Here is a 20540-nt window from a genome sequence, read left to right as displayed (position 1 = left end):
TCTGTCCATCAGTGAGACGTCTGTCTGTCCATCAGTTACATGTCTGTCTGTCCATCAGTGAGACGTCTGTCTGTCCATCAGTTACATGTCTGTCTGTCCATCAGTTACATGTCTGTCTGTCCATCAGTGAGACGTCTGTCTGTCCATCAGTTACATGTCTGTCTGTCCATCAGTGAGACGTCTGTCTGTCCATCAGTGAGACGTCTGTCTGTCCATCAGTTACATGTCTGTCTGTCCATCAGTGAGACGTCTGTCTGTCCATCAGTTACATGTCTGTCTGTCCATCAGTGAGACGTCTGTCTGTCCATCAGTTACATGTCTGTCTGTCCATCAGTGAGACGTCTGTCTGTCCATCAGTGAGACGTCTGTCTGTCCATCAGTTACATGTCTGTCTGTCCATCAGTTACATGTCTGTCTGTCCATCAGTTACATGTCTGTCTGTCCATCAGTGAGACGTCTGTCTGTCCATCAGTTACATGTCTGTCTGTCCATCAGTGAGACGTCTGTCTGTCCATCAGTGAGACGTCTGTCTGTCCATCAGTTACATGTCTGTCTGTCCATCAGTGAGACGTCTGTCTGTCCATCAGTTACATGTCTGTCCATCAGTGAGACGTCTGTCTGTCCATCAGTGAGACGTCTGTCTGTCCATCAGTTACATGTCTGTCTGTCCATCAGTGAGACGTCTGTCTGTCCATCAGGTACATGTCTGTCTGTCCATCAGTGAGACGTCTGTTTGTCCATCAGTTACATGTCTGTCTGTCCATCAGTAAGATATCTGTCTGTCCCTGCAGGTGGACATGGACGAGGACACTGAGTATGAGGAGGAGGAAGAGCTCCCTGAAGGAGAGGACGGTCAGTTAAAGTCTCATTACATCAAACAAGGAGGCGGCTGAGAGACGCCGACTTTACTCCTTTCTCCTCTTCTCTTCTCTCCTCCTCTCCTCTCCTCTTCTCTTCTCTCCTCCTCTCCTCTCCTCTTCTCTTCTCTCCTCCTCTCCTCTCCTCTTCTCTTCTCTTCTCCCCTCCTCTCCTCTTCTCTTCTCTTCTCTCCTCCTCTTCTCTTCTCTCCTCCTCTCCTCTCCTCTCCTCTCTTCTCTTCTCTTCTCTCCTCTTCTCTTCTCTCCTCCTCTCCTCTTCTCTTCTCTCCTCTTCTCTTCTCTCCTCCTCTCCTCTTCTCTTCTCTCCTCCTCTCCTCTCCTCTTCTCTCCTCCTCTCCTCTTCTCTTCTCTCCTCCTCTCCTCTCCTCTTCTCTCCTCCTCTCCTCTTCTCCTCTTCTCTTCTCTCCTCCTCTCCTCTCCTCTTCTCTTCTCTCCTCCTCTCCTCCCCTCCTCTCCTCCTCTCCTCTCCTCTTCTCTTCTCTCCTCCTCTCCTCTTCTCCTCTTCTCTTCTCTCCTCCTCTCCTCTCCTCATCTCCTCCTCTCCTCTCCTCTTCTCTTCTCTCCTCCTCTCCTCTCCTCTTCTCTTCTCTCCTCCTCTCCTCTCCTCTTCTCTTCTCTCCTCCTGTCCCCTCTCAGATGGGGGAGTCCAGTTAAAGATGGCCGACCTGGCGCCTCCTAAGGAGAAAGTTCTTCCAATCCCAGAAGGCAGTGCGTTCTTCTGCCTCAGCAAGACGAACCCGTGAGTCTGACCTCTGACCTCTGACCTCACCTGTGCCCAGGTGTACCTGTTAGCATTAGCATTAGCTGATATAACATGCGTTGATGCTAAATGTACATCGAGGCTGAAAGTGGAACGACAGCGTTCGAGTCACGTGACCCAAAAGACTGCTAACGTATGAGGGAAGAGACGTCCGTAAGTCAGTTAATATTTCCCTCTGTCCTCTCTGTCTGTCCCTCTGTCCTCTCTGTCCTCTCTGTCTGTCTGTCTCTCTGTCCCTCTCTCCATCTGTGTGTCCTCAGGATCCGCGTGGGGTGTCACACTCTGATCCACCACCACATCTTCACCAACCTCATCCTCGTCTTCATCATCCTCAGCAGCTGCTCATTGGCTGCTGAGGATCCAATCAGAGCGCACTCCTTCAGGAACAACGTGAGTGTCAAAACACACGATGTCATCACATACACTAGCTTTAAATTACCTGCTTCTAGCTGTTAGCTGCTGTTGATTGCTGTTAGCTGTTATTGTCTGCTGTTAGCTGTTAGCAGCTGTTATTTGCTGTAAGTTTCTGTCTGCTATTAACTGCCGTTAATTGTTGCTAGCTGCTGTTGGCCGCTGTTGGATGTTAGCTGTTAGCTGCTGTTAACTGCTGTTGGCTGCTGTTAAGTGCTTTTAGCTGTTAGCTGCTGTAATTTGCTGTACGTTTCTGTCTGCTGTTAGCTGCTGTTAATTGCTGTAGCAGCTGCTAACTGCTGTTAGCTTTTACTGGCTGCTGTTAGCTGCTGTTAACTGCTGTTAACTTTTGTTGGCTGCTGTTAACTGTTAGCTGCTCTTTGCTGCTCAGAGCTGGTTGAAAATGAGTGAACTCTCCCATTAAGCATCGTGGCTAAGCTAACGGTGAGCTGAAAGAATCCTAAATAAAACTCCGAGCCAATCAGAGCCAGATGATGTCATCGATGATGACGTAGACGATGTCATCCACGCGCCTCTGTGGGTTGAGTTAGGGGGGCGGGGCTTCAGCAGATTACACAGCAGAAGTGGGTCAGTGACTAACCGGGTTAACGAGGGAAACACACACACAGAAAATCACCAGTTTACTGTCTGATACACACTAAACTACACACACGGACACACACTGAAACACACCGAGACACACACTCACTGTACACACACACACACACACTCTTGCAGCAGCTGTTTTCATGCAAGACGTAGCAATTAGCAGCAGCTGAGGAGAGAAATTAACTCTAACATACAATCAACACACACACACACACACACACACACACACACACACACACACAGAGGAAGTTAACCCTTTATTTAGAACCGGATAAAAACTGGCATGCAGCGGTAAAGTTGACCGAGACATCATCATGTGACCTGGAGTCAATGTTTTTAACTCATTAGGGACTGTTCTCTATTTATCACGGGGGGTTAGTAAAAAAAAAGACATTTTTACATAAAACAAATCGGCAAAATTCTTACAGGAATAAAGAATAAAAAAAACATTTATTTCAAGAAAAGGAAAAGCTGACTTATTTAAATAAAACATAAAAATAAAAAAAATTTAAATTACATTAAATTTTTTTTCCTCATGAAAATGAGATAAAGAAAAAAGAAACTGCTAAACATTTTAAAATAATTACCATAAGTTGTACAAAGTTGTACGTCTCTCCCCTAAAGCGCTGACTGAGGACTAACAGAGAGTGTGTGTGTGCGTGCGTGCGTGCGTGCGTGCGCGTGTGTGTGTGCAGATTCTGGGTTATGCGGACTACGCCTTCACCTCCATCTTCACTGTGGAGATCCTCTTAAAGGTAAAGAAATGAATCACCTTCAGGATGCTGCAGTTTTATTTCTTCTTCTGCTGATTATTAAACATCGTCCTGCTCTCGGCGTCAGATGACGGTCCACGGAGCGTTCCTCCATCAGGGCTCCTTCTGCAGGAACTGGTTCAACCTGCTGGATCTGCTGGTGGTCAGCGTGTCGCTGGTCTCCTTCTTCCTGCAGTCAGTACTGCTCACACACACACACACACACACACACAGACAAACACACTCTGTGCACATCTTTTAACCCTTTCAATCCTTAGCGGAAACACGGAAAGAAATCAGTGAGTACCAACAGAAGACATCAGCAAGAAACCATGAAAATAAAAAAGTAAATATATAAAAAAAAAAAAAAAGAAATGTTTTAAAAGGGTGATTATCTGAGAAAAAAGAAAGAATTATGATAATTATAAATATAGTTCTCTGGACATTTTTCTGAAATCTTAAATATGTCAAATAAATCTTCAGGTGCTAAACTTTCACATGATGGAAACTTATTTTTTGTGGCATCGACTGTTGACTAAACACCCCACCGTGTGGGTCTCAGAGGGTTAACCCTTTGAAAGTGTCCTGTTTGGCCTGATTTCTGTCAAAAACATGGGGGAGTCAGTCTGAAATGTTTTCTGTTGCTTTTTGTGATGAATTACATGTTAAACCTCTAAAAAATTCTCTCAACTGTGAAACCAGAAAACTTCAGACGACGTGACGCCGACAGGCTTTTTATCTTGTGTGTGTCGCCCCCTGCTGGGACGAAACCACAGTTACACCTCAGAATATATCTGTCATATACAACGGCACACTGACTCACTGTGTGTGTGTGTGTGTGTGTGTGTGTGTGTGTGTGTGTGTGTGTGTGTGTGTGTGTGTGTGTGTGTGTGTGTGTGTGTGTGTGTGTGTCTGTGTGTGTGTGTGTGTGTGTGTCTGTGTGTGTGTGTGTGTGTGTGTGTGTGTGTCTGTGTGTGTGTGTGTGCAGCTCGAGTGCGATCTCGGTGGTGAAGATCCTGCGAGTCCTGCGGGTGCTCCGCCCCCTGAGAGCCATCAACAGAGCCAAAGGACTGAAGGTAAAAACACCTGCAGGCAGATTTGGTTTTCAGCAGAAAGGACGACGCATCGTATGCAGCATCAACATGAAAAATAACCCAAATGTTTAAAGAAAAAGAAATTGCCAAAGACAGAAACAAATTCACCTAAAATTTTTAGAGAAAACAAATTGCCAAAAATCTTCTTTTAAAAGCCCCATAAAAATCACCCAAATTTTAAACAAAATCACCAAAAATCTTTCAAGAAAAAAAAAACCCTTACTAAGCATTGTAAAATGAAAAACAAAGAAACTGAAACAAAGAAAAAAGAAATTGCATTTTTTTAGATCGCCAGAATTTTTGAAGAAAGAAAAATTGCAGACAAAAAAAAACAATCTAAAGGAAAAAAATGGCAAAAATTATAAGAAAAAAACAACCTCAGTAAACATTTTACAATGAAAAAAAAAGAAATGAAACAAAGAAAAGAGAAATTGCATTCAAAAACATTTTTAAAGAAAAGAAAGAAGAACCGCCAGAAATTCTTAAAGAAAGAAAAATGTCACCCAAATTTTCAGACACTTCAGATAACATACAGAGTAATACCTGACAGATGACCAACATTTTTAAAGAAAAAGAAATTACAATAAACAGTATAAAACGTGGCAAGAAGATAACAGATAAAATGATTAAAATGCCCTAGTGCTTATCAAAATGTAAAATATCCAATAAATAGCAATAAAAATATGAATGTACATAACCAAACCCTAAAATAAAAACAATGAACACATAAATCATTCTGGGCTTTTGACTCTGAATTTGTCATTTTGACTATTTTCCACCTGATGAGGTCATTTTGACCATATTTGGCATATGGAGGAAATACATGCTATTTCCACTAGGTGACCTGTCACAGTCAATGTAGCTGCTGATCACTGACATATCCCAGACTGTCAGCAGCTACACTCACACACTGACATATCCCAGGCTGTCGGCAGCTACACTCACACACTGACATATCCCAGACTGTCGGCAGCTACACTCACACACTGACATATCCCAGGCTGTCAGCAGCTACACTCACACACTGACATATCCCAGACTGTCGGCAGCTACACTCACACACTGACATATCCCAGACTGTCAGCAGCTACACTCACACACTGACATATCCCAGACTGTCAGCAGCTACACTCACACACTGAGGAGGAGGACACTCAACATCACCCATCTAAAAACATAGTGGCATCATGACCAAAAAACTGACATTTTACATTTTCATTTTTATATTTATTAGGACTGATGTTGGTTAAAAAATAAACTCAATGAAAGAAAAAAATTACATGAATGTACAATAATTTATAAAGCCTGATTGTGAAAAGTGCAGTGTTCAGAGATACGAGTGTGTGTGACATTAAACATTAGTGTGTGTGTGTGTGTGTGTGTGTGTGTGTGTGTGTGTGTGTTGCAGCATGTGGTCCAGTGTGTGTTTGTGGCCATCAGGACGATCGGGAACATCATGATCGTCACCACGCTGCTTCAGTTCATGTTCGCCTGCATCGGAGTGCAGCTGTTCAAGGTGAGACCAAAGAAGAAGAAACCGTCTCAACATTTTCTTCTTCTTTCGGTTAATAAATTGTTTTCTGTGGGAAGACCTCCAGCGGATGACCTCTGTCACAGATTCACACCGTCTGATGTCATGATGTTTGTTTGTGTTTGTTTATTCTCTGAGTGATGTCATGATGTTTGTTTGTGTTTGTTTATTCTCTGAGTGATGTCATGATGTTTGTTTGTGTTTGTTTATTCTCTGAGTGATGTCATGATGTTTGTTTGTGTTTGTTTATTCTCTGAGTGATGTCATGATGTTTGTTTGTGTTTGTTTATTCTCTGAGTGATGTCATGATGTTTGTTTGTGTTTGTTTATTCTCTGAGTGATGTCATGATGTTTGTTTGTGTTTCAGGGTAAATTTTATCGCTGCACAGATGAAGCCAAACACACTCCTGAACAGTGCAAGTACGTTTTTTTAACCCTTTAACTCACAGACTGACCTCTGAGAGTTGACATCACTGATGATATCGCTGTGTGTGTGTGTGTGTGTGTGTGTGTGTGTGTGTGTGTGTGTGTGTGCGCAGGGGTACCTTTGTGGTTTATAAGGACGGGGACGTGAACCAGCCGATGGTCAGGGAGCGGATCTGGCAGAACAGCGACTTTAACTTTGATAACGTGTTGATGGGGATGATGGCGCTCTTCACCGTGTCCACCTTCGAAGGCTGGCCCGCGTGAGTCTTCAACCCAAACTTTATTAACAACACAGACACTGGCACGGACACGCTGCCGCTGGACCGCTGTGACAGATGATGGTTTTAACCCCTGTGTGTCCAGGCTGCTGTATAAAGCCATCGATGCCAACGGCGAGAACTCTGGTCCCATCTACAACTACCGCGTGGAGATCTCCATCTTCTTCATCGTCTACATCATCATCATCGCCTTCTTCATGATGAACATCTTCGTGGGCTTCGTCATCATCACCTTCAGAGAGCAGGGCGAGCAGGAGTACAAGAACTGTGAGCTGGACAAGAACCAGGTGAGACACGGGAGACATGGGACACATGAGATACACGAGACACATGGGACACACGGGACATCCTCTTCCTGTATGGAGTACACTGTGTCAGCAGTACACATTAACCCTTTCCACTGTGTGTGTGTGTGTGTGCAGCGTCAGTGTGTGGAGTACGCTCTGAAGGCTCAGCCGCTGAAACTTTACATCCCGAAGAATCCGGTTCAGTACAAGTTCTGGTCCATCATCAACTCCACAGGATTTGAGTACGTCATGTTCGTCCTCATCTTGCTCAACACCGTCACGCTGGCTGTTCAGGTCAGTAACACACACACACACACACACACGAACGCATGCGCGCGCACGCACGCCCACACACGCACGCACGCACGCACGCCCACACACACATGCACACACACACACACACACACACACGCACACGCACGCACACACACACACACACACACACACACACACACACACACACATGCACACACACGCACACGCGCACACACATGCACACACACACACATATACGTGCACGGCTTGTACATTTCTTATGTGAATGTTTTTATTGGATTTTACTTAACACATAAATAGCTGTACACACAGCATGAAAACATCTAGAAACTCAAGAACATCTATTCCAGTGCTTTGTACACACACCATAAAATCCATTAAAAAATATAATAATGAAAATGAAAAGAAACAAAATTAGATTGACCCACAAATATTGGCGTTAATGACAATAGACAAAATAAACAGACATTCCAACAAAGAAAAGTAAAAATAACTACACAAACAATGCAAATCAGCTACACAAAAAACGACAAATAAGTGAACAAATAAAAATAGTAATAACTTAAAAAAAAAAAAAAAATCACAGGGCCATTGTAATCATTTATTCAACAGGGAGCTTCTCAACATATAGTAGGAACGGTTGCCAAAGCTTTTTGAATTTTCTTTCCGAGCCTTGAGTTATATATCTCAGTTGTTCCACTTTGAGATGAGCCACCATGTCCATCACCCATCGCCTATGAGAAGGGGGTACCGACTTTTTCCATTTTAGCAGGATAGTCCGCCGTGCCAGAAGTGTGGCGAAGGCCACTGCTGTGACATGGGTGGCTGAAATCCTACAGTCTAGTGGCACCACACCAAATAAGGCTGTGACAGGGTTCGGTTGAATTGTTAATTCCCACACTGTAGTGATTGTGTCAAAAACCCCTTCCCAAAAGTTTTTTAGCCTTGGGCAGCTCCAAAACATATGGCTAAGGGTGCCTGGGTCACATTTACACCTAGGACAGTTTTCACTGGTTCCTGGACACATTTTGGCCAGCCTGCTGTTTGATAGGTGGAGTCTGTGCAGGACTTTAAATTGGAGGAGTCCATGCCTGATACAAATAGATGAATTATGCACCCATCCAACTGCCCTCCTCCACTCTGTTACAGAAAGACCAAAGCCTAGTTCTGTCTCCCACTGCTGTTTAATATGGTCCAAACAGGGAGTTGCTGCCCCCTGCAAAAGCTCATATATAGCAGATACACATCCTCTTTGCAAAGGATCAGCTTTCAAGCATTCTTCCAACCAGCTGCTCTGTAGATTTTGAAGAGAAGGAGAAAAGTATTTTTTGATAAAGCTTCGGACCTGTAGATATCTGAAAAAATGTGATTGTGGAATATTAAGTTTTATTTTTAACTGCTGAAATGACATGAAATTGCCTTCTTTAAAGAGATCCCTGACCGAGCCTACACCTTTTCTTGTCCAGAGCTGAAAAGTTGTGTCGATCAGAGATGGCGGGAAGAGGGCGTTTGCCAAGATGGGAGCTAAAGGGAGGCCCTGTTTGCACCCAAAATGGATTCTTAACTGTTTCCATATCTTAAGCGATCCTTGTGTCACTGGGTTATGCCCAAGCGGACCTTTACTCATTGGCAGTGGAGCACAGATTAAGGAGCTCAGTGCTATCGGGCTGCAGGATTGCTGTTCCCAGAGGGGCATCTGTTCCCTTTCAGGAGGCCACATCAGAAGGCTCAACTTAGAAGTGTTAGCTGCCCAGTAGTAACACATGTAATTGGGCTAACCCTCCTTCCTCCTTCCGCCTGTCCAAGCACTCCTTTCTGATACGTGGTATCTTCTTATTCCATATATACAATGAAGTAGCCCTATCTAGTTCTTTAAAAAATGACTTTTTTATGAATAGTGGTATAGTTTGGAAGAGAAATAAGAATTTTGGCATTATTACCATCTTTACTGAATTTATGCGTCCTGCCATTGACAGAGGAAGTGTTGACCATCGTACCATGTCTTTTTTTGCCTGTATTAGAGCTGGTTTGAAATTATGTTTAAACAAGTCCCTATAATGCTTGGTCACCGACACTCCCAAATAGGAGAATTTATTTTTGCTTATCTTAAATGGATAAGTCTCCAAATGCATTTGGCTAGCTTTATCATTAACTAGGAAGATTAGGCTTTTTGCCATATTTATTTTGTATCCTGAAATTAATCCAAAATCAGTGATAATTTTCAGAGCACTTGGAATGGCATTCCTGGGGTCAGACAAAAAAAAGGAGGAGGTCATCGGCATATAACGAAAGTTTGTGTATGTGTCCTCCTCTGTTAATTCCTGTCAAAGTGTTGTCGCATCTCAGCGAAACAGCCAAAGGCTCAATGGCAACACCAAAGAGTAGAGGGGATAGGGGACACCCCTGTCTAGTTCCTCTAAATAAGGAGAAATATTTCGACACATTGTTGTTAGTCCTGACTGCAGCCTGTGGGCAGGTGTACAACAAATTCACCCAAGAGCAAAAAGAAGGTCCAAATCCAAAATTTTTGAGGGCCGAAAGCAAATATCTATGCTCGATTCTGTCGAATGCTTTATGAGCATCCAATGCAATAATAACCTCAGGAACATTATCATTACCTGGAAGATACATTACATTGTATATTCGGCGAAGATTACTGCATAGCTGTCTACCCCTTATAAACCCTGTTTGATCGCAGTGAATGATTTTGTCTAGCGCTCGCTCTAATCTGTCTGCTAATACTCTAGTTAATATTTTATAGTCACAGCAAAGCAAGCTCACTGGACGATAGGATTCACATTGCAATGGGTCTTTGTCCCTCTTGAGAAGCACTGAGATGGTCGCCTGTGTCATTGTCGGAGGAAGGGATTGGACCCTGCAGGCTTCATCATAAACTTTACATAGGAAAGGGAGGAGTTTCAGTGAAAAAGTTCTATTGGGAATCCATCCTGGTTTCCTGACTTCATTTTCCTAACTGCCTGTTCTATTTCCATTAGCTGTACTCCACCCTCTATACTGTCTCTGTCTGCATCTTCTAACACGGGAACCCTGATCCTCTTAAAGAAATCCTCCACTACTCCTTCTTCACACTGTTCAGAGGTGTATAACTCCTCATAAAATGTCTTAAATTGGTTGTTAATTCCCAATTGATCTGTGACAATACTACCGTCCTTATCTTTAACTGCTGATATGTAATTTTCTGCAGCCATTTGTTTCAGCTGATGACTTTACATCTTACTGGCCCTTTCTCCATGTTCAAAATATTGCTGTCGCGATTTCAAATGCATATCTATGGCCCTTTCATTCATCAAGAGGTCATATTCAGCTTGGAGTAATGATCTTTCCCTCAAAAGATCTGCAGAAGGTGAGACTGATTGACACTGATCAACTGATTTCAGTCTGTCACTAATGTCTGACAAGCGTTTTAATTTTCTTTTAGAGCGACTTGCATCATAGGAAATTATTTGCCCCCTTATGAAGGCCTTAAATGACTCCCATAGGAGGGTGTAACTTATATCTGGTGAACTGTTTGTTTCAAGAAAAAAATCAATTTGTGTGTTGATGAACTGCACAAATTCCTCATCTGCCAAAAGTCTTGTGTTGAGCCGCCATAGTGGCCTGGGAGGTACTATGTCTGGGAATCTGAGATTTAAGATTACAGGACTGTGGTCTGATATTACTATTGTTTCATAGTCTGTCGAAATTAAGAAGGGGAGAAGTCTACGGTCCAATAAAAAGTAATCGATTCTCGAATACGATTGATGTGGTGCGGAAAAAAAAGAAAACTGTTTTGATGCAGGGTGTTTAAACCTCCAAGGATCCACCATCCCATAGGTCTGTAGAAATGCGTTACAGTTTTTTTCGATTGCTAAAACACGTTTTTCAAAACTGTACGTTTTTTTCAAAACTGCACACACAAAACTCCAAACATCACACACAAATTGCTAAACCCTGGCATCCCTTTGCAAAACAACTCTGCCATCAAATCTTTTAACATGTTCACAAAATGGAACTGGTGTTTTCATTTGGTAAACACAGCCATATTTTCACATGACACACACATACCATTCATTGAATAAACACAACTAAGCTTTTGGCTGAACACTACCAAGCATGTACAGAACACTGAAGAGCAAAATTGAAAACACAATTATAGAAATGGAACACACTGAATCAATGACAATGCCCACTTCTCTCATAGACAAACATAAAACACCACACAAATTTTCAGACAAAACATTTTATTTTTAAATGCCCCCCCCCACCCCCCCATTCATAAGCATAAGCATCATGGGGCATCATGCCTCCAGTTTCTGTCTGGCCAGAGGGCCTCATCAACATCGCAGGCGATGTCCTCCTGGTCCAAACAGCGCTGAAAGAACCGCCTAGAGTGCTGCATGAAGCCCTGACAGGCCTCAAAGCCCACATCTCCACAAGCCTCCTCCATGGATTGAAGCAGTGGGACCTGGCTCTGTGGGTTCCTTTCATACACCTTCCACCTCTTCCTCCTCTTCCCCCTCCTCCTCCTCTTCCTCCTCTTCCACCTCTTCCTCCTCTTCCTATTCCTCCTCGTCCTCCTCCTCCTCTCATTCGTACCCCTCTCCTTCTCTGACTGTTGTCTCTGTTCTCCATTGCTCATCAAACAAAACAGAGGGTCAAGCCTCCTTTTATGCTGCAGGCCTTGATTGCAAATTGCTCACCAGACCTGAAAGTTTAGAGATTTGAATATTTGTGTGTTGTGGATTGATGCTTTGAGATTTTATGTGAGAAGTGTGTGCAAACCTGAAAAAATGGGTGTTGTGTTTTGACAACAAGGTGATGTGAAATTGACATCAGAGTGTAAAGAAGGAAAGTCAGAGTTCTAATATGATAAGGAAATCTAAAGTGGTAACAAATTGAGTCAAGTGATTGGGGACACAAGTAAAGGTTGTGAAAATTGTGCCTAATTTTTGCTTTTTGTGTTTTAGCAATTGCAAAAAACTGTAATACACTGGGCAGAGTTATTTAATGAGGTGCCAGTGTTGTGACTTGGATAGGAGCGGTCTAGTGTTGGATGCAGAACACAATTGAAATCCCCCCCAAGTATTAAATTGTACCTGTCAAGGTCAGGAAGGAGTGAGAATATATTTTGAAAGAACCGTCTGTTATCCCAATTAGGGGCATAAACATTTGCTAATATTACAGGTGTGTTACCTAGAGTTCCTTGTACAATTACATAACGTCCGTCTTTGTCTTGAATCGTATTAAGTTCCTTAAATTGTATTGATCTGTGTATAATTATTGCCACACCCCTAGCTTTACAGTTAAAAGAGGAGTGATAGATTTGTGTAAAACCTGCTCTTTTAATTCTGTTCTGATCCTTTTTCAATAAGTGGGTTTCCTGAAAGTACACTATGTCGCCCTTTAATTTATTTAAATGAAGGAACACTTTATTACGTTTAATTGGATGGTTAAGCCCTCGCACATTCCACGGCTTGTACATTTAAAACCTGGAAAACTGTATCATTTTTACTGACTTTATTTTTCTAAAAAGCCCAAACTTTTTGAAGAAAAAAGGACACTAAATTATTTTCTTTAAAAATCATCAAAATGTTAAAAAAAAAAAAAGATCAAAATATGAAAAAAAGAAAAAAACTTGCTAAAAAAAATTTGCTAAATATTTTCTTTCAGAATCACAAAAAATCTTAATCGCCAAAAATGTTTCATGAAAAAAGACCATGAAAAAATTTTCAAAAATGTTTAAAGAGGAAAAACTTTTTTTTTCTTTAAAAATCAGCAATAATTTGACAGCAAAAATACACCCCAAAAGCTTTTCTTTAAAAATCGCCCAAAAATGAAAGATGTCAACAAAACTGCTGAGTTTAGTAATACTGACCCGACACATGATGTGAGGAGACAAACGGCCGTGTGTGTGTGTGTGTGTGATTTGTCTTGTTTTGTGTCTCTGATATTTAATGAAATGTGTTTGTGTGTTTCAGCACTACGAACAGTCGAAAACCTTCAGCTACATCATGGACATCCTCAACATGGTGTTCACCGGACTCTTCACCGTGGAGATGGTGCTGAAGCTGCTCGCCCTCAGACTCAGGGTGAGCACAACACACACACACACACACACACACACACACACACACACACACACACACACACACACACACACACACACACACACACTCACACACACACACACACACACACACACACACACACACACTCACACATGTGCACACTCACACACACACACACACACACACACACACACTCACACACGCGCTCAGAGCTGATTGTTTCCTGCTAAACATCTTTAAACACACACACACACACATGCACGCACGCACGCACGCACACACACACACACACACTCACACACACACACACACACTCACACATGCACTCACACACACACACACACACACACACACACACACACACACACACACACACACACACACACACACACACACACACACACACACACACACACACACACACACACACACACACACACACACACACACACACACACACACACACACACACTCACACACGCGCTCAGAGCTGATTGTTTCCTGCTAAACATCTTTAAACACACACACACACACGCACGCACGCACGCACACACACACACACACACGCACACACACACACACACACACTCAAACATGCGCTCAGAGCTGATTGTTTCCTGCTAAACATCTTTAAACACACACCTCCATAGTTTCATGTTTAACCCTTTGAAACCTGAACTAATTGGCTTTATTTCTCTAAAGAACACAGAAAATGTCACAATGACACAAATGACAGAAAAAGTTAATGAAAATTACCTGAAAATGTGCACACAAAAAACAAACAAAACAACAATTGTTATTGTTACTGTAATCGTTATTTATGACATCTATCGCTCGTCTGTCCGTCCTGAAGAGGGATCCCTCATCATCCTCTGCCGCTCTTCCTGAGGTTTCTTCCTCTCTCCCCCTCTCTTACAGGGGTTCTTTTTCGGGAGTTGTTCCTCGGGTGATGTGAGGGTCTGAGGGCAGAGGGAGGGTGCCTGCTGTAAAGCCCTCTGAGGCAGACTGTGTTTGTGATAATGGGCTCTATAAATAAAACTGACTTGACTTGACTACTGACTGATGACTGGTGCCTGCTCCAGCACGCAGGGTGACTGGTGACAGGTGACGGGTCACAGTTGAGGGGTCACAGGTGACGGGTGCGGGGTCACAGGTGACAGGTGAGGGGTAACAGGTGACAGTTGACGGGTCACAGGTGACAGGTGAGGGGTCACAGGTGACAGGTGAGGGGTAACAGGTGACAGTTGACGGGTGACAGGTGAGGGGTCACAGGTGACAGGTGAGGGGTAACAGGTGACAGTTGACAGGTCACAGGTGAGGGGTCACAGGTGACAGGTGAGGGGTCACAGGTGACAGGTGAGGGGTTACAGGTGACGAGTGATGGGTGACAGGTGAGGGGTCACAGGTGACAGGTGAGGGGTCACAGGTGACGAGTGATGGGTGACTGGAGTTTTCTGGGTGACTGATCAGACAGATCACTTTGTTTATGTCTCCTCCTCCTGCAGCATTATTTCATGGACGCCTGGAACTCGTTTGACGCTCTGATCGTGGTCGGCAGCGTGGTGGACATCGTGGTCACCGAGTTCAGTGTGAGTCCTTGGACAGGTGGAGGGGACGCAAGACGGGAGCAGAGAGCGTCACGCTCTGATAGACTCTATGGAGCTTTTTATTCTGGCCAAAGACTGTAGGACAACAAGGACGTCACATCATCAGGTGCTCATGTCTCTGTCTCTCTGTCTCTCTCTCTCTCTGTCTCCTTGTCTGTCTGTCTCTCAGAGTGGGGAGGACAGCTCTCGGGTGTCCATCACTTTCTTCCGTCTGTTTCGAGTGATGCGATTGGTCAAGTTGCTAAGTAAAGGGGAGGGGATTCGCACACTGCTGTGGACCTTTATCAAGTCACTGCAGGTGAGGGGCGGGGTTAAGCACAGGGGGCCGGGGCAACACTGAGCTGCCTTGCTGCAGGGCACGGTGGCAGCAGTTTGACCTCCTGTCTGTGTGTCTCTCTCTCTGTCCCTGTCTGTCCCTCTGTCCGTCTGTGTCTCTGCAGGCTCTGCCATACGTCGCTCTACTCATCGCCATGATCTTCTTCATCTACGCCGTCATCGGGATGCAGGTGAGTCACACGGAGATGCTCTGTCACTCAGTCTGTCTCCAGTCCCAGTTTAGAGGACATAAATTACCTTTCCTGTTTCCTGTTTAAATGTTAGAGCGTGTGAAAAGCATGTTGGGTTTTTGGGAAAACTCAGTGTGTCACCTGTACACACACCTGAGTATTAAAATCATGTGAGAGAAAGCGGATGTGTTTTGGTTTCTCCGTGCTCCTGTAAACGCGGCGCCGTGTCCGTGATCATAACCAGGATAAACTCATAAGCAGGTTATCGATGTCGATGTAACAGTACTTTTTTTAGACGGTTTCAGACTGAGTTCAGAGCTGATGAACACGGAGCCTAACGAGCCGCCGTCAGATTTCATCCTCCTTCAGTCAGCTGACAAACAGAAACATCAGTCAGTCACGAAATCTACCAAACCGACTGTCGAGTTCAGCTGCAATAAAAAATACAAATGTGATTTCCGATCTGCCTGTTGTGTGATTCAGATCCAGTTTATAAAATGTTTGATTTTCCTCAGATTTTAGAAACTTGTTTCATCTGCAGTCAGTGACAACTCTGACCTCTGAGGACAAAAACTCAACTCAGAAAGACCAAAGTGACTCTGTCTGTCTCTCTGTCTGTCTCGTTGTCTCTGTCTGTCTCTCAGACGTTTGGGAAGGTAGCGATGCAGGATCACACTCAGATCAACAGAAACAACAACTTCCAGACGTTTCCTCAAGCTGTTCTCCTCCTCTTCAGGTCAGACCCTCCTCCTCCTCCTCCTCCTCCTACAAGGTAGAAAGTACATTTCTTCATTATTTTTTAAATAAAGTTTAACAGATGAACTGAAAATGTGTCCTGGATGCTGCTGCATCTTTTGAGTTAAAGGATGAATTCATTAAAATCAGCAGCTCCTCTGAAAGAAATCTGCATCATTCAAGTCCTGCAGAGAACTTTTTTTAATTTGCATCAGAGTCTTGTGTCCTGTCGGTACGTGTGTGTGTGTGTGTGTGTGTGTGTGTGTGTGTGTGTGTCCATGTCCATCCAGTACTGTGAAGATAACACACAGCTCCTCCTGATGTTGATACGTCCTGAAGGGGCCATGGAGTCGAAAAAATAGAAAAATAAAGCAAAAGAGTGGCTGCTGGCTGCTGCATCTACATGTGCCGTCGTCGTCATAGACCGTGTGTGTGCGTGCAGGTGTGCCACAGGTGAGGCGTGGCAGGAGATCATGTTGGCGAGTCTTCCCGGTAAACGCTGTGACCCCGAGTCGGACTACGAACCAGGAGAAGAGTTCAGCTGCGGGAGCAACTTCGCCATCGTTTATTTCATCAGCTTCTTCATGCTGTGTGCTTTCCTGGTCAGAACACACACACACACACACACACACACACACACACACACACACACACACACACTAACACACACACACACACTGACTGTCTGTGTGTGTTTGTCAGATCATTAACCTTTTCGTCGCCGTCATCATGGACAACTTTGACTATCTGACACGCGATTGGTCGATTCTGGGGCCGCATCATCTGGACGAGTTTAAGAGGATCTGGTCTGAATACGATCCGGAGGCCAAGTACGTCTGCTCTGTCTGTTACACAAAGACTGGAAGCCAGGGTTCCTGCAAAAAATTTTTTAAAAATCACAAAATATTTTAAAAGAAAAGAAAAATTGCTAATAAATGTTTTTTTTTTATTTTTTAAAAAGACTTTTTTCTTTAAAAAAGAATCTTAAAGAAAAAAAAGTCCTTAACTTTGTAACAAAAACAATGGCCAGATGTTTTTAAGGACCTAAATACTCCCTCCACCCCTTTTGTACTGTAATGTACAAAGTCTTCTCTCAGGGGTCGTATTATATTTTATTGCATTATATTGTTTTGGATTGTGTTGTCTCCTGTCAGGGGTCGGATCAAACACCTGGACGTTGTGGCTCTGCTCAGGAGGATTCAGCCTCCTCTGGGTTTTGGGAAGCTCTGTCCTCACAGAGTGGCCTGTAAGGTAAAATATTCTGCTCTGCATTATATCATACTGCAGGAACAGTTTTATATAAACTTAATGCTTATTGACTGGAGTCAATTAATTATCATTATTAAGTGGAGTCCCTCAGGGCTCCGATGTGGGTCCTCTGCTGCTGTTTGTTAATATAACTATTTTTCAAGTCAGGCTACAACACTTAGTTTTTAGATCTTTTATTGACTTAAACACACTCACTGAGGCGCAGACCAGAGTGAACTTCAACACAAGTCCAGATTAAAAGACACTTCCTGGAAAAAGACCGGAACAAGTTCAAAACAAACTACGATCTCCGGTGATGTTAAGAAAACATGTTGATTTAGAACCGCGTTGATGGCGGCATCGATCTGATCGGTGGCGCTCTATTGTTCTTATGTTGCCTTCACGTTTTCCTCGGAAATATTCTGTTTACGAGTTACGAGCACATGAATATCTATCCAAAATCTTATTTGTAAGTGGGAAATTGGGAATTTTGGATGATCCCTGAGTTGTCGAGTTGTGACGTTTGTGTGACGTTTCAGAGCAGCAGAAACATCCGAAATCATAGAAACAGTTTCAGCAAGTGACGGTAAAAATGAGATATTTTGTAAAGAGTAATAGGTGTTAATGTGAACTGCTGTCCATGTAGAGTCACCTCGATTAGATAGAAATCATTAATTAATAGAATAAAGATAAAGAAAAATATACAAATTTTAAATATTTTTAATAATATGTGATATAAAAATTTTAAATCTAAATTAAGTGTAAACAGCTCCCAGCATTAAAAATCAGTCCGTCTTCTCTGGAGCTTCGTGATGTTCCACTTCACCTCCTCAAAGCTCATCAACACAAACAAGTCAGAGCATCGACATCCCGACTCGGAAACTGAGACCTGCAGCAACATCAGCGGCGGTGCTGATTGGCTAATTGGTTCTCACCGCGGCGTTCATTGGTTGTTTTTCTATAACCGAGTTAACGCTGTTTACTGTCACGATGCCGGACCAATCAGTGAGCTCGGATCTAAAGGTCCATATCTCTGCTTCTCTTCCTGTCCCTCAGCGGCTTGTGGCGATGAACATGCCTCTGAACACCGACGGGATGGTGACCTTTAACGCCACGCTCTTCGCTCTGGTTCGCACTGCCCTCAAGATCAAGACTGAAGGTATCTGATTGGTCCACAGAGCTGTCTGTCTGCTGATGTCATCAGGATAGTTTTAGGATTTCAGACAATTAAAATATCATAAGGCAGCGTTATCTTAATGTAAATGTGGCCCCGCCCACCGCGTGCTGTTGCTAGGTAACCCTGACCAGGAGAACGAGGAGCTGCGGCAGATCATCAAGAAGATCTGGAAGAGGATGAAACCAAAACTGCTGGACGAAGTAATACCACCACATGAAGGTACTCACACCACCAATACCACAGCAAGTACAGTCAGTACAAATACTACAAACACAAACATGACTACTACAGCAAACACTACAAATACTACAAACACCAAAAATACTATGAGAAACACTACTACTGCTACCACTAGAAACACTACAAACAGCACTAATACTGCAGTAAAATCTGACTGTGCTCTGTGTGTGTGTGTGTGTGTGTGTGTGTGTGTGTGTGTGTGTGTGTGGTCCTGCAGAGGAGGAAGTGACTGTCGGGAAGTTTTATGCGACCTTCCTGATTCAGGACTACTTCAGGAAGTTCAGGAAGAGGAAAGAGAAAGGAAATCTACCCGTAGAGTCAGACGCCACCAACCCGTCTGCTGTCCAGGTGTGTGTGTGTGTGTGTGTGCATTTATATCTATATCCATCTATCTTTTCCTGATCTTGTTTTTATGTATTCTCTGTTTTACTGACTTTAATTGACCCTATTAAGTGTGTGTGTTGTGAAAAGTGCTCTATAAATAAGATGTATTATCATTTATTATTATCTCTATCTATCTATGTATATCTTTATCCATACTGATTGATCAATAGATAGATAGATAAATAGTGTAAACAAGTAATTTTACTTTGCTCTGATAATCAGCAACAAATTTGTTATTTATGAACAAATTATGACACGTCGTTCATATAAAAAAGCGGTACAGACCGGAGGAGAGAAATAACTTAAATTACCAAAATGTTTCCTTTGAAAATTGTCCCAAAAATGTAAAGAAAAAAAAATCACAAAGAAAATTAAATTAAAAAGAAAATGCATCTAAATGTTTTCTATAAAACTCAAAAGGTACACTCTGTGTGTGTGTGTGTGTGTGTGTGTGTAGCTGTGTAAAGCTGGTCTGAAGACTCTGCAGGATCTGGGTCCAGAGATGCGTCTGGCTCTGAACGAGGACCTGGAGGACGAGGAGGAGGCCATGATGGAGGACGAGGAGATGGAGGAAGATGCTGCGTACCAGGTCTGTTTATGACGCATGGACCATAAACAGCTGATCATGTGTAAACAGTTGATCTGTGTGTAAACAGCTGATTGGTGTGTAAACATTTAATTGATGTGTAAACAGCTGATCGGTGTGTAAACAGCTGATCAGTGAGTAAACAGCTGATCAGTGTGTAAACAGCTGATCGGTGTGTAAACAGCTGATCGGTGTGTAAACAGGTGATCGGTGTTTAAACAGCTGATCAGTGTGTAAACAGCTGATCGGTGTGTAAACAGCTGATCGGTGTGTAAACAGCTGATCGGTGTGTAAACAGCTGATCAGTGTGTAAACAGCTGATCGGTGTGTAAACAGGTGATCGGTGTTTAAACAGCTGATCGGTGTGTAAACAGCTGATCGGTGTGTAAACAGCTGATCGTGTGTAAACAGCTGATCGGTGTGTAAACAGCTGATCGGTGTGTAAACAGCTGATCGGTGTGTAAACAGCTGATCAGTGTGTAAACAGCTGACTGTCCGTCTGTCTGCAGGGTGAAAACGGGTTTGGACTGGAGAAAGATCGCCGCGGCTCCATCCTGACCTCGCCCACCGGTAAACAACAACATGTAGCTTGAGGTTTGATTTGTTATTGGATGGCGAGATTGATTTAAATTTGGGCAAATATATGGCAGATCATTAGTGCCAGACAGAGAAAAAAAATATCCATGA

At 43.3% G+C, this 20540-nt stretch overlaps 1 protein-coding gene across 1 annotated transcript in view; it reads left to right on the top strand.

The window, feature by feature from the left end:
* The window catches only part of cacna1fb (calcium voltage-gated channel subunit alpha1 Fb), a 54029-nt gene that overhangs the window by 28317 nt on the left and 5172 nt on the right, over nucleotides 1-20540 (top strand). The window contains exons 20-43 of the mRNA XM_088081540.1: nucleotides 792-852; nucleotides 1515-1617; nucleotides 1899-2028; nucleotides 3354-3413; nucleotides 3499-3605; nucleotides 4399-4486; nucleotides 5913-6020; nucleotides 6403-6455; nucleotides 6575-6721; nucleotides 6825-7026; nucleotides 7162-7320; nucleotides 13281-13391; nucleotides 14876-14959; nucleotides 15147-15275; nucleotides 15418-15483; nucleotides 16128-16219; nucleotides 16661-16820; nucleotides 16921-17048; nucleotides 17373-17469; nucleotides 18523-18625; nucleotides 18761-18862; nucleotides 19101-19231; nucleotides 19725-19856; nucleotides 20363-20423. Coding sequence (XP_087937666.1) covers nucleotides 792-852; nucleotides 1515-1617; nucleotides 1899-2028; nucleotides 3354-3413; nucleotides 3499-3605; nucleotides 4399-4486; nucleotides 5913-6020; nucleotides 6403-6455; nucleotides 6575-6721; nucleotides 6825-7026; nucleotides 7162-7320; nucleotides 13281-13391; nucleotides 14876-14959; nucleotides 15147-15275; nucleotides 15418-15483; nucleotides 16128-16219; nucleotides 16661-16820; nucleotides 16921-17048; nucleotides 17373-17469; nucleotides 18523-18625; nucleotides 18761-18862; nucleotides 19101-19231; nucleotides 19725-19856; nucleotides 20363-20423 — 2614 coding nt within the window. The remainder of the gene's footprint in view (nucleotides 1-791; nucleotides 853-1514; nucleotides 1618-1898; nucleotides 2029-3353; nucleotides 3414-3498; nucleotides 3606-4398; nucleotides 4487-5912; nucleotides 6021-6402; nucleotides 6456-6574; nucleotides 6722-6824; nucleotides 7027-7161; nucleotides 7321-13280; nucleotides 13392-14875; nucleotides 14960-15146; nucleotides 15276-15417; nucleotides 15484-16127; nucleotides 16220-16660; nucleotides 16821-16920; nucleotides 17049-17372; nucleotides 17470-18522; nucleotides 18626-18760; nucleotides 18863-19100; nucleotides 19232-19724; nucleotides 19857-20362; nucleotides 20424-20540) is intronic.

This window comes from Plectropomus leopardus, chromosome 9 (assembly GCF_026936395.1).
Source record: "Plectropomus leopardus strain MGB_pleo_1.0 chromosome 9, ASM2693639v1, whole genome shotgun sequence".
In the NCBI taxonomy this organism is placed as follows: Eukaryota; Metazoa; Chordata; class Actinopteri; order Perciformes; family Serranidae; genus Plectropomus; species Plectropomus leopardus.
Note: the sequence above shows the minus strand (reverse complement) of the source record. Positions and strands in the feature narration are given on the sequence as shown.